Source organism: Rattus norvegicus, chromosome 9, assembly GCF_021556685.1.
Source record: "Rattus norvegicus strain SHRSP/BbbUtx chromosome 9, alternate assembly SHRSP_T2T, whole genome shotgun sequence".
NCBI lineage: Eukaryota > Metazoa > Chordata > Mammalia > Rodentia > Muridae > Rattus > Rattus norvegicus.
Window position 1 is genome coordinate 55,337,978 of NC_141542.1, and position 14,283 is coordinate 55,352,260.

The 14,283-nt window shown below is 45.4% G+C and overlaps 1 protein-coding gene across 2 annotated transcripts; it reads right to left on the reverse strand.

The window, feature by feature from the left end:
- Positions 1–2,152: 2,152 nt before the first annotated feature.
- Positions 2,153–13,908, reverse strand: Lyg1 (lysozyme G1). Of its 2 annotated transcripts, none has more exons than XM_087567451.1 (6): positions 13,884–13,902; positions 8,567–8,634; positions 6,380–6,484; positions 5,514–5,707; positions 2,584–2,716; positions 2,153–2,423 (listed from the first exon to the last, which is right to left on the reverse strand). In XM_087567451.1, exons 2-6 carry the CDS (start codon positions 8,607–8,609, stop codon positions 2,305–2,307), a joined length of 594 nt encoding a protein of 197 aa, XP_087423577.1. In that variant the 5' UTR covers positions 8,610–8,634; positions 13,884–13,902; the 3' UTR covers positions 2,153–2,304.
- Positions 13,909–14,283: the final 375 nt, after the last annotated feature.

Genomic DNA, 14,283 nt, shown 5'->3' on the forward strand with positions numbered 1-14,283 from the left:
CCGCTGCCTATGCTCGGCCCCTCTCCGGTTTACAAGAATCTGGAAGGAAGAAGCTAGTTTAACAGGCTGTCATCTTTCTCTCTGCTTTGCCCCCTTGTGTGGATTTTCTTCTTACAGTTCTTTTTAGTGATATTTCCATTTCGTTGTATTTTTTAAAGTTTCATGTTTCTCTGTTTTTTCGTTCCTCTTTCTATATTTAATTAATTTGTGCACACATCTATTTCCTTACTGAGAATTATTTGTTTTCTTTCTTTTCCTTTTTCTTTCCTTTCCCTTGCTTTTCCTTGCACTGCTCCCCACCCCAAGCCCCCTTCTTTCTACTTTAAGGAATATTTTGACTTTAACTTGTAGATTGCTATCTGTAAGCAGGTGAGGGCAGGTGAAAGACCAGGCTAGAGCCTGATTGGACAGTAGAAAAGGAGGGCGGGCGTAGAATTTTTGAGAGGCAGGAGAGAGAGGAGAGAAGGGAAAAGGAAGGAAAATGGAGGAAGAGAAGGGTGACCCAGATCTGTGTGGCTTTAAATGTAGGCAACTATAGCTTTAAAAACAGGTAGCTATGAATATCTTACAAGGGATGGACAATTACAGGACCATTTGTCTTATCTAGGTGGGCAGTTTATATCAATATCAATTGGCTCTGAGTTCATCGTGTGGGACATTTTGTGGGGTAAGAATTTAGTGATAGAAATCTGATTAATAAATCACAAGCCTCTAAGGTTTTGATTTCACCAGGATACTGGGAATTGTGACAATAACCACAGGGGGCGGATGCTGGGAATGTGAGCAGAGTCCCTAGCAAAAGAGCTGTGAGCTTGATAGTCTCTGCATGGGGCTAGCCATGGAGGCAGAGAGACCGCTAGGGCCAGGGAGTAGCCAGTGCTAGTGTGGGATGGAAAATCATTTTTTATTATTTAACGCTACGTTAACTTACCGTTTTTTTTTTTTTTTTGGTTCTTTTTTTCGGAGCTGGGGACCGAACCCAGGGCCTTACGCTTCCTAGGCAAGCGCTCTACCACTGAGCTAAATCCCCAACCAAACACTGACCGTTTTTTTTTAATAAGTTACTTTCTGCCTTTATTTTTATCCCTTTAGAATAGTTGTGTGTGCGTGTGTGTGTGTGTGTCCATACAAAGGTGTCCACAGAAGTGGGAAAAGCGTATCAGATCTCTTGGAGCTGGAGTTCTATGGGCCACTCAGTGTGGGCGTTGGAATACAAACTCCAGCTCTTTGCAAGAGCAGCAAGCATTCTTAACTACTAAATCATCTCTCCAGCCCTTTTGTTTCTCTTTAAAATTTACCCAATTTTGGTTCTGGCATGTCCTCCTTATTGGGAAATCTCTTCTTGCTTTTATCTTATGACTTATTATAATTTTATACTATTTTGTTCTTTTCTTTTCCCACCATAACATTCTTCTCCTCTTCTTCAATTTCTCTTAATCACTCTCTCCTTTCTTGTAATCTCATTCCATTCCTGCCTGCTTCCCTTATCTCACTAATTTACTATTCCTATATTTATTATAAATTAAGATAATTTTTTTGAGACAGAGGTTAGATTTGAGCTTGCTAGATAGCTAAGGCTGGCTTTGAACTCTTGGCTCTCTTGCCTCACTCTCCTGAATGCTGGGATGAGAGGTAAATTTTGACCTCATAGCACACGCTGCATTATTTTGCCATCTGTGTTCTAACAGCTATTAGTGATGTATTAGCGGGCTAACCGGGGTTCTGCATCTTGTTTGGTTAGGTGCTGCTGTTGTTACAGCAATTTTGTCTTTTACTCGGAGTGCTAGTGGAGACTGAGCTCTTGCTCAATAAGAAGATTTCTGCCCTCCACTGGTGTCGCATGTGCGTAGTTCGTGACATCTGTGAATGCGAAAAAACCACACATTCATAAAGTAAAAATTAATGAAAATCTTTAAAAATTAAAAAATATATTATTTGTCTTTGTGGCTGAGTAGAGAGAGCTCAGTGGTAGAGCAGGTGCCCTGGGTTTGCTTCCCCGACACTGCCCCAAACTCAATACTTAAGCGGAATTGACCTGGAACTTGCATTTCCTAAGCTTTTATTTGCTGAACTGGGCCACTGGATTCCTCCACACATAGAAATCCATACTAGAGCTAACACCTGGGGAAACGTCTTAAAAAGATTCTATAACACCGGTGATAATGTTTTCTTTAATGTAATTCATGATATTTTGACAGCCTTCAGATTCAACTCAGATGTGCGACTGCAGGCTTCACCAGCTAGACATCAGTGGGACAGAAGAAGCCTCGAGTCCAACAATGAACTTGAGTTTTTCCCAATGTGCTAGAATCCATGGTTCTTGAAGTATTTGGCTCTCGCGAGGACATCGTTGCAGAAGTCACAGTTCAGGTCTTGGTTGCTTCGGACAAAGTTGGGACCTTTACTGTAGGCACAGAGTCCGCCTGAAATTCATGTAACAGGTTAATCCTCACACAGCTTCAGGACACTCAGTAGAAAGCTCAAAGTCCCTCTCTCAACTCCCCGTGAGCCTGGAGAACCTAGCATCACACTTATCTCTTCCGTCCGGACTATGAAGCCACCGGCCGGCAGTGTAACACATACCTCTCAGGTGCTGGTCCGTGGTCCAGGTTGGAAACCTAGTCTTGATCTCTTTGATGCTGGATGTCAGAGTCTGAGTTTTCTGGGAAACCCAGGTCTCACTCTTCCAAGCTGTGGGAGGGTAGAATTTTGACTCCTAGTGGGAAAGAGGCAGAGGGTAAGCCAGGTGGGCAGTGACATGGGATTCTCTTCTGTCCCCCTTCTGTTCTCCTTTCTCCATCCCTGGAGACTAGGTGCGGGAGCTACTTACACCTATTGTATTGCTGTGCAAAACACTAAGGCAAGTGTTGCCCAGGACCTGGAAAAGTTAGAATCCTGGGCACTGTTGATGGGAATGCAAAATGGTGTGACCACTGTGGAGAGCAGTGTTCGGGTCCCCTTTTCCATAAATTAAAATTAGAAATGCTGTACAGTCTAGCAATGCCAGGTCTGGGTGTTCGTCCAAATGAATTGTCTCAGCCTGTTGGGGTGGAGGGGGCAGGGAGAGAGAGAGAGAGAGAGAGAGAGAGAGAGAGAGAGAGAGAGAGAGAGAGAGAAACAGAGAGAGACAGAGAGAAAGACAGACAGAGACAGAGACAGAGAGACACAGAGTGAGACACAGAGAGACAGAAAGACACACACACACACACACACAGAGAGAGAGAGAGAGAGAGAGAACTTCAATGTCCTTGACAGACGGACAGAGAAAACGAGGCATGCCCACACCATTATTCTATTCAGCCTCAAAAAGGAAGACAATTGTATTGTGAAGTGCAGAGGATGGAGATGACACTCGTGGCTATTATACTAGGTAAAGTAAGCCAGTCACAAGACAAAACAAGCCAACAGACCAAAGCAAATCCCACATGATCCCATTTACACGAGGAGTACAAAATATCAGATTTGTAGCTGCAAAGGGCAGAATAGGGGGCCAGGGCGCTGGGGAGATGTGGAGACGCAGGCTTGTAAGGCTAGACTTTCTGTTGTACACGAAAGCTTTTCCAGAAAACCTGAGGCCCAATATTACACCTGTAATGGCCAGTTCTGTGTGATCCAGAATTGTATTTTAAGTGAAACCTGTTAAGAGGCTAGATCTCATTTTACACCAGAACAAACTGTAGGGTTTAGGCTACGGAGGGCAAGCAGGCAATCTCTCTGATGCTCCCGTGTAACAGAGGTCAGTCAGAGGCCAAGATGGCTGATGCACATAGAATCCAGTGCTGCAAACACAACCCCAAATGAGGGGAGAAGGACCCTGCCTGCAGGTGATCAGAATGTCCGCAGGGGACTCCAGCCCTTCTTGGGTCACCACTTTCACAGAGACCTCATCGGACTGCGGAGAAATGGCTGAATTTAGGGGATTCTTAGTGCATCTCAAAGGAGATGAACCGATCCTTCCCATGGGGAATAGGTTTCACAAAAGAAAAAACAAAACAAAACAAACAGACAAACAAAACAAAAACAAAAAACCCAGGGAGGTAAATGCCAGCAGTCCTAACAGCACTGGGGCAACCCTAGTCCACGTTCTCTCTTTGCCTGTGTAACTTGACAATCGTTACTCCTCCGTGAGCCCCACTTCCTCATTGGTGACTCAATGTCTCCATCCCATCAGATGGTCAAATGTGTTCACAGATCTAAAGGGTAAGGTACCAGAAGGTAGCTTTCAACTGGAGTTTATTACAGGTCACCAAGGGAAGCCAATTCAAAAATCATTAAGGACTATGTTTTCCCGAAAGCTGGAAAAAGGCATCTGGCAACTCTCTGAGAGGCAACTGGGAACTCCATCCTCATCCCTACCCTTGTCCCGACAGTGGCTCTGCCCCCGGAAGACATGGGTGAAATTGTGGCAAAGGTAAAGCTCAACCTCAGAAGGGGAGAGAGAGAGAGAGAGAGAGAGAGAGAGAGAGAGAGAGAGAGAGAGAGAGAGAGAGAAGTTCATTTTTCCAAGAGGCTACCAGCCATAGCTAAATGTTTGTCATTTCATTGACTCTTTATAATAATCCTTTTGGAATGGCACTGAACGGGGTGACCAATAGTGGGACACTTGCTTAGCGTACACAACATGTAACTCCCAGAACTACCAAAAACAAAGTAGAAATTTACAAGTAGGGCACGAGGGGTTGGGGATTTAGCTCAGTGGTAGAGCGCTTGCCTAGGAAGCGCGAGGCCCTGGGTTCAGTCCCCAGCTCCGGAAAAAAAAAAAAAAGCAACAAGTAGGGCACGAGACCCAGTGAAGGGACCCATTCAAGGTCACAGACAAACTACAGAGCAAAATGCAATCTGTGATCATTCTCCTGAGCTAGTGCCTCACTGTGAACCCATAAGAGTGTACCGGGGGGTGTGTCCCACAATAAAGTAGTATTCATTCTGAAGAGAAAATGTGGCTCCTGACGCACTGGAAGTGATAGCAGAATTGTTGTGGCTCTCTGGACAGGATCAGTGTCAGTGTGTCACTGGGCCACCTGCAGTGACACCATAGTTGTGTTCCCTTGGAGCTGTGTCACAAAGCAGAAAGGCCATGCACTCTCCCTCTGTTTCTGACTCTCTGTCTCTCTCTCTCTCAGTGTGTGTGTGTGTGTGTGTGTGTGTGTGTGTGTGTGTGTGTGTATGTGTGTGTTTGTACATGTTCATGTGGAGTGCATATCGAGGGATGTACTCATGTATGAGCATGCCTGTGGAGGCCAGAGATCACCATGAGTATACCCTCCAATCTCTTATTGAACACGGAGTTCATTAAGTCAGCTGACTTGCCAGTGAGCTCTCAGAATCCATCTGCCTCCACCTTCCCGGCACTGGAGTTACAGACACATCCCTGTGACTGGATTTTTTTGCATGGGTGTTGCAGATCTCGGGCGGTGTTCCATGGATGTTAGGTTCTTATGCTTTCCCAGGTAGAACTTTACCAGCCCAGCCATTTCCCCAGCCTCCAGTCACCTTGACAGGTGGAGAATTACCTTCACCATCCCGAGTCCACTGCCCATGTTGCCCATGTCCAATACAAAATTGCCACCAGGAGACTCCCTTGACAGGACACCAGCGATCACTGCAGGATCCATACAGTATTTCTGCCCAACAAGTCTCATGGTGGGTTGGTATCTCAGAAGATATGGCCTGTCTACTTCAGCCAGCCGTTCAGAGGCACGGACTCCTGCAGCAAACACAGAAAGAAGGACGTGGATGATGGTGATTCAGGCTTAGTCTTAGATGTGTGACTGAAAACCCCAACCTTCATCCCTTCTCAGATTAAGACTTTTCTGTGAACCGGAGTCATCACCCCATGCATCTCCTCATGTTAGAGATCTCTGTGGTCCCTGACGGCCACGATCTAGGTTCTGATCCCTTCTGTGACAACTCTGCAGGCACAAGCATCACTGGTCCAATCCTGAGAACCTCAGAGAAGGTTTCCCAATAAAATACGTGGAGCTGGCACAACAGGTCACCTAGTAAAGGAGAATGTTTCCCTGAACAATTTGGCTCACAATTGCCCATCTTTCAACCATCATCTTTATGATGCCAGAAAACCATACAATAGCTGAAATGGTCAATAAGAATGAAAAGTGATGCTGCTTTACATGGGTTCACCTCCATGTTAGTTTCCTCTACAATTTAAGAAGAATCTCTCAGCCCATGATATAGAGTTTGTAACAATCTCTGTGAAGATGGCTTTCCCAGCTTCAGGAGAGCCTTGAGAACTATATGACTGTCTAAGTAGAGCCAGAGCTCACACAGGGGTTTAGAGTTCGTGTCGAGTGCTCTTTCCCCCCACTCCATGGTGTAGCACTGTGAGGAGAAAAGAGCAGACCCAGAGCTTGATAATTACCACAGTAACTCAGGCCATAGCGTCTTCCAATCCTGCAGGATGCTCCTGGGGTGTCCAGGGTGCGAATGTTTCCATAGCACCCCCAATTGCTGCTTTCAGAGGAGCCTGCGGATTGAGAGAAGTTCACCTGAGGGACTGGGTTAGAATGCTGTGAATGAATCACATCAGTAACCTCGGGGAGAGCCGGAGTCCTGTTCCACACTTGAATCACCTTTGAAATTAAACCTCCAGTACACCAGCAAAGTATCACAGTGCTGCTTTAAGTTTTCACCTCTTTCCCACAGACACAAGGAACCCCTGGAGCAGTTCCTTCTCTGCAAAACTCAGGTCTTCTCTGCAGACCTCGTCACTCATTGGTCTGGTATTCATGTTTGCTCTGAAGAAACACACATTTTAAAGCCAGGTTCTTCTCGGGGTCTCCATTCAGACCCCAAGCACAGGCATGATCTACCAACAGGGACTGGGTTGACTTCAGCTTCTCCTAGAACATTCTGTGCAGGGGCCAAAGGTTGCAGAGAGAGGGTGTGCAAACAAGTTTTAGGGTCAGGTCTTTATAGGAGGTCTCCTCAATCTGCACCTCTCTCCCAAGATTTCTGTTGCTGTGATTCTACTCATCACTGAAGGGGAGGCAGCGCTTTAATTAATAACTTGATTGATTGGTTAATTGGTTAATTAATTAATGTTTTTGAAATAGGCTTGTGATGGTTTGTATTTATCTGGCCCAGGGTGTGGCACTATTAGGAGGAGTGGCCTTGTTGGAATACATGTGTCACTCTGGTGTAGACTTTAAGACCCTTATCCTAACTTCCTGGAAGTCAGTCTTCTAGCTGCCTTTGGAAAAAGAGGTGGGACTGTCAACTCTTCCAGCCTCACATCTGCCTGCCTGCTGACATTCTTCCCACCTTGATGATAATGGACTGAACCTCTGAATCTGTAAGACAGCCCCAAGTACATGTTGTCCTTCACAAGAGTTGTCTTGGTCATGGTATCTCTTCACAGCAGTAAAACCCTAAGACAAGGCTTCATACAGCCCAGGTTGTCAACTGTGTTGTCAAAGATTATCCTGAACCCCTGGTTTTCCTGCACCAACCATCCAAGTACTGGGATCACAGAGGAGTACTGAGCAGCAAAGCCCGGGAGTCGTCCTGTCATTAAAGATTGAGCAGATGTCCTTTTAATGTACGCTTCTGACTCCATGATTGCTGACAAATGCCCCTAATGTGGCAGTACATTGTGCCATTGCCCTTGGCTTTACCATCCTCTCCCTAACTGCTCCACATCACTGTCCCAGTTCTCGGTATTCCCGAGGGTTGCTGCCTTGTAGCAGCTTTAAAATATTGGCTGAATGAATTAGCACACATACAGTAAATAGCAAATGTCAAATAAAAGTATTTTCACTGTTTGCCCTAGCTACAGCCAACATTAGAGCCAAAGCTGAAATTCAAAGCTGGTGACTGTGTGTCTGTCAGCCCCGTCACGCCTGGATCCTTCTTGAATTTTGTTAGCCATTTAGGAAACACCTCGATCTCTCTGTGGGAAGATCCAGTCTCTAAATGGGTTCAGTATTATGGTGTTTGATGATATTCATTGCCATGTTGGTGGGGATTTACAGTCACCATGGAAGCAAATCCCTCACATGTCTGTGAGGGATTATCTGGATCAGGTAAATTGACCTGGGAGGACCTACCCTGAATGTGGGTGTTAGCATCGAATGGACGCTGTCCTTGGCTGAATCAAAAGGAGAAAATGAGCAGCGTCCCTCTCCCTCCTGTTTCTGATGAGGGATGTTATATGGCCAGCCACTTCAAGCCGCTCCCCTTCCCGTGGCTTCCCACAATGACCTATATTCTCAAACTAGGATTGAATTTAGCCTGTCCTTTTTAAAATTGCTTTTGTTGGGTATTCTGTCCCAGCAATGAGGAAAGTGACACCATGGTGGTAAGAGTTTTAGAGCAGAAATGAGCGGTTATCAGTGGTGAACGTTTAAAGACCAGTGTCAAGCCATGCGACTGCAAATGCACAGAGATCATAGGGAACTACTGCTTATCTGTAGTTGGGATTTATCAGACATCTTAAGAGAAGATTAATGCGTTCACTTTAGCTATGCAAACAGGAGGTGTAGCATTGCCTTTTTATGCTTTTTCCTATCTGTTCCCAAGTTATTTGGGAAAAATGAAACACACTCACCAGTCAGAGCCAGGAGGCCCAGAAGCAGCCACAGAGGAGACATGTCCGGGTATCGGGTTCTATGGTACCTGAAATGCTTTCAAAATTAAAATTAGCTTAAAGGTATGTAACACCCATCCCTGTCATGACAACACACTGTTTCTATGGGGGTGGGGAGTGAGTGGTTTGGATGGTGATGAAGAAGTGAAATTTAGACAGGTACACTGTTTAGCCTTTTAGTTAGTTCACAGGCATGCTGCGAATCTGTAATCTTAGGATCCATGCAGCAGGGCAGAGGGATTTTGAATTCAGAGCCAGCATGGGCTACACAATGGGACCCTGTTTTATAAAAATGAGAGAGAAAAAAAGGGAAAGACAGAGGTGCTGGGTGCTAATTGTTTTTAAAAGCCAAGATAACCTGTATATGGGGACCCAGTCCATCATTTCCGAGGCAGGAGAAGGACTGCGAGTTCAAGACTAGACTGGGCTACATAGTAAGACTATTGCAGAAAATAACAAAGCTGAAATGCTTTGATTCTGGGCACCAAGAAACACAATGACCTGACTCAGGGTGCCCAAAAGCCATTCCCGTTAACCAAACGTGGATGAGAGGCAGAATTTTTTGTTGATGGTTTCCATGAATTGGGCACTTTTCTCTTTAGGTTGCAGAGAAGAACACAGCTTCCTCGGTGCCTTGGAATGCACCCCGAGTCTTTATTTTGGGTGGCAGAAGGAAGAGGAAGACTTGTCCTATTACTGTGTTCCTTGTTCTGAAGAATCCCAGACACCCTGGGTCCCATTGAACTGTGTTCCCCAGAGCCCCAGGACCTGCCATTATCACACACACACACACACACACACACACACACACACACACACACACACACTCCCTCTACCTCTCTCTCCCTCCGTCCCTCCCTCTTCCCTCTCCTCTCCCTCCCTCTCTCCAAGTTATTTATTTAATGGTGGGGACAGAATCTAGGTCCTTCTACACACTAGGTAAACACTGCTACTAGGTTGCACCCCAATCTCTCTTCTAAGTTTATTTGTATACACGGGTTCTTCCAAACACCCAGGATGAGATGTTCTCAGGTGGAAAGGCATTCTTGACTTCCGTTTATAAACCGAGGGAGTATGTGGCCCTACAACAAGCCATGCCTTCTGCTTATCTTTCCTATAGCATCGAGATGGTCTGTCTGATTGCCCTTGGCTCAGTAGAAGATGTCATATTCAGTGACCAGAGATGGCCAGGAACTTGTAATGTTAGCTGTAATTGCACACATTTCTTCCCTCAATGGACACCATGTAATCAGCATTTCTGATCCCCCTAGAATGAATGTAAGAGCAAACAGGTGATCTCCAAAAGGAGCCAGAAAAAGAGCCTCTAAGGTACAAAAAGGACGTTCAAGGCCTCAAAGATACACGCCTTTCTCCTACTTTGTTTCTGTTGGCTGTGTTCAATCTCAAGACCAAGAACGACTTGGAGAAGAACAGGTGTTTTCATCTCACAGATTAAAGTCCATCATTAAGGAATTGGAACCCGAATGGGGCAGAAATCCAGCACGGCAGGAACTTGAAGCAGAACCAGGCTGGAACACTGCTCACTGGATTGTTCTGAAGCTCACATTCAGCTACCTTTCTCACACAGCCAAGGACCACCTGCCTAGGGAATGGCACCGCCCACAGTGGGCCAGGCCTCCCACATCAACCACTAATCAGGAAATGCTTCTCCAGCTACGCCCACAGGCTAATCCACTGGACTGAGCTTCCCACATCTTCTTCAGCGGAGGCTGCCCCTTCCTAGGTGTGTTAAATTGGTAACCAAGATGGCTGTCAGCTTTTCAGAGGTGTGTCACAGTCTTATTTTTTTTTTTTTTTTTTAGAAAAAAGAGTACTGTTCACATTCAAATGCTGACCCTGGAGCATTTTGTTGTTGTTGTTGTTGTTGTTGTTGCTGTTGTTGTTGCTTTGTTTTGTTTGTTTGTTTTCCCAATACTCCAGGAAAGGAAGAGGCTTCCTATAGGAAACTGCAGAGGAAAGATGTAGCTCTCATGGCAACATGAGAGTTACTTTATTTTCCAAGCATGGGGCTAAGTATCTGTGCTGTATAAGCCCTTGTCTGAGTCTGTGTAAGTACACCAGTTACTTAGCAACAGAGTCACTTCTGGGTGCCTTCTGTGGTCAGATATGAAGAGCAATTGTTTTCAGTTGTGTCAGGACATAGCAAAAAATGACAATGGGCTTTCTTGTACGGATAGACAAGGTAGTCCATTCATAAACTGACTCAGACTTCACCGCCCCGGTTTGCCCAGGTGTCAGAAGTACTCTATATTTAAAAGCTGAGGCATCTCCGGGAGTGCCTGTCAGTCACACGTGACTGACTCATTTGTTAGCCCTCCCCCTCCCCACACTGGAAGCCATTTTAAAGATGTCAGCCAAGGTAAGTATGGTGCCTGATGTCCACCACAGTATCTACCATGGCACTCTTCTCCCGATCTGAAAAGCTAAAGCGTAAAGGCAGCAAGGGAGTGTCAAGCTGCAGCAACAGGTCACCTTAGGAACAAAATACCAGAGCATTCCTGAGGGCTACTTCATGCTCTTCATGGCCTCTGACAGGACATCTTCTCCCTGCCCACCCCCAGCATTCTGTAATTCCCAAAGCATCGTATAGACTTGTGATGGATAAAGACCATTTCCTTTAATAATTGGAGGTGGGAGGTAGAAATGAAGGTCTTTGGCATTTATAATCCCTCACCAGAGAACAAGCTATGTCTTTGCAGGCCTCCAGCCAGCCTGGAAATGTGATGTATCAGCACCCTGGTGTCTGAGAGATGAGCGCAGCCCCATTCCATTGTGCCCCCCTCCACCCCTGCTTCATCGTGGCCCTGCCTCATTGTGGCCCTTATTTGATCCTGTAAGAACTGAGAACGCTGCTGTGTAGCTCATCAACCATTGCCTCTCACTGCAAGCCTGGTTGTTGCCCTTGCTTTCTGGCTAACCCCCTTCTCCATCCTCCATCCGGGTAGGCTGATGGGCCATGCCAGCATCCTCTCTCACTCATTCCCTCCTGATACTCTGTTCTTCTCACTTCTTACACATGGTAAAGGCCCGGTCCACTGCCTTGCAGATGGCATTGTACCAACGGTGCTTAAATCAAAATGGCAGTGCCGATGACAGTCATGAACATAAAATGCTTCTGCCACTAGGGTCACATGCCCAGAGAAATAAAATCTACTTTTTAGAGCACAGTGCAAGAAAGCAACATTCCAGATCTTTGCTCCCTTGTGGTTTGAGATTGGCTTTTATAGTCTGGCGTAGTATTTGCTACATAGCCCAGGCTAGCTTCAAATCTACAGTGTTCCCGCTTCTGTCTAGAAAGCACAGAGATTACCAGTTTGATTTTGTGAGACTGGGTCTTGCCTTGTAACCGAGGCTGCCCCTGGAACTGGAGATCTTCTTACTACACACACACACACACACACACACACACACACACACACACACACACATGAGAGAGTGACTGCTGGGATGGCAGGTGTGTGCCCATGTATCATTTAACCTGTGCCTGTTCATGACTGATTTCTCCCATGACCTGTGACCACATGCACTTGTTGATTTTGGCCCATAAGCTGCCCATACCAGCTAGGAAAACAGAGGAGGTCTGAGAAAGTCTTTTCCCTCCGTGTAGGCATAGTCGCTTTCTTTACTGTGGAGACTGTCTGAAAGGGACTTCTGCCTGTGTATTTCCATCTTCCTTTACTGTGGAGACTGTCTGAAGGGGGTGTCTTCTGTCTGGTTTTCCCCATTCTTGCTCTTTCTCATTTTGCCAGCACTGAGAAATCTGGGAAGACTATCTCCCTTGTGTGAGCCCAGGAATATTTCCTTCTGAACAAATATCTAATAAAATAAAAAGACCCTGCTTCCTCCATCATATTACCTTAAAATACATCTGTCTTTTAACGCCAATAGCCAAGACTTAAACTGTTAGGCACACTGGCCTTAGCTCTTTCACAGCTTCCAAGAGAAGCAGGGCTTTTCTACACACACACACACACACACACACACACACACACACACACACACACACTGCCCCAATACACCACACACACTTCTTGTCTTGGTCAATGTTTCATCCACAAGATTGAAAGCGAGAAAGGACAGAGGCTTGCCACCTGGCAAGGTACCAATGCTTTAGTCCTTCAGCCTTAAAAGAACCAGAGAGACCTTCTCTTTGATCTATTGCCAGCAGAGCGAGGACAGGAGGCACACAGTTCTGCTCAACCTTGCTCTCAGCAGCCTGCAGCCTGAGGAAATCCTATAATCTTTCAGGGATCCCTCCAACTCAGGCAAAGCCAGGATTTGTGGCTTTGACATAGAGAGGAATTTCAGGACTAGAAATATGAAGCAGAGTTGCTGATTTCAAGGGAAATATTTTAATATAGGCCCTAAGCATAAGGGTTAGGAAGCAGAGGCACTGGGGAAGAAAATAAGACATTTCTAAGTGTGGATATTGCTTTCCCCAGGTATAGCAAAAATTAAATCATATCCAAGTATGGGTTCCTTGAGTGTGAGTTGCAATTAAGCATTTTAAGGTTAGCTATATACGCCCTTTTGGGAGCGCTCTCAAGTCATATCTCAGAGGCAGTTAACAATCCCCCCTTTCCTTTCCTCTGATAAATGAGATTATGAAGTAGCTCTGGAGAAAGCTTGGGTGGAATTAAATCTGATGTGGTAAGGTCAGGGGCCACTAAAGTTACCCAAGACATTTAGGATGTCTTTCTAGTAGTTGAGGTTTTTAGTAAGATTTCCATAAGATCTCACAGTTTTCATAGCTGGGAAGGGAGAGAAGCAGTTGCTGATTATGCTGGTGAGAGACCTCATCCAGACTCTGAGGTGAGGGACACCTGCCCCTCCCTATTCATGGCCCATAATTCCCTCATCTTTCTCTTTGGCCCCACTATTGATCTTGGTGGTCAATGAGCACATGTTTCTGTCATGGTCTTGTACATGTGCACATATTCAAAAGAAGCCCTCCACATGCACCGAGAGAAAGCCAAGTTTGTATAACGATTGTAAATGAATAGGGACAATCGTTCTACCATCTCACTTTTCTAAAAGTTGGGGTTCTTTTCTTGCAAGATCCTTCAGTTTCATTTGGTTCAATATTATTTGCTCAGAAGCAAGGATGCAAGCATTATCAATTGATTAACATATCCTGGAATTTTCGATCTAAATAAATAAATAAGTCCAAGGTCAGCTAATCATCATTCAGTTGGCATATCATGGAATTTTTGTCCCAAGTAAGCTCGGTACAAGGCCAGGGTCGGTTCCCACTCACCTGTCTTCAGTCAGCTCCTCTTCCTAGACACGGTGAGTGCCCATCACCTTATATAGGGTCTCATCTTGCTTCTTCTTCTTAAAAGTGCTGACCTCATCTTATTATAAGATTTACAGCTAAATCTCATAAATTATAGTACTAATCATAATAATTACAAATACTTTGAACTCATATAGGGATTTATTCAAGAATGCCCTGGCATTCTGCACCCATCAACCAATTAGCTCTTTACCACACCTCAGAGGACAAATCCTAATTGCAGGTTCTTGATGGAACGCACAGGTCCAATGTCTGTCTTTATTCACACCCATTTATTGGTGTGCTGTCATGTAAGGAACCAAGAAAGGGAGGGATAGAGAGAGAGAGAGAGAGAGAGAGAGAGAGAGAGAGAGAGAGAGAG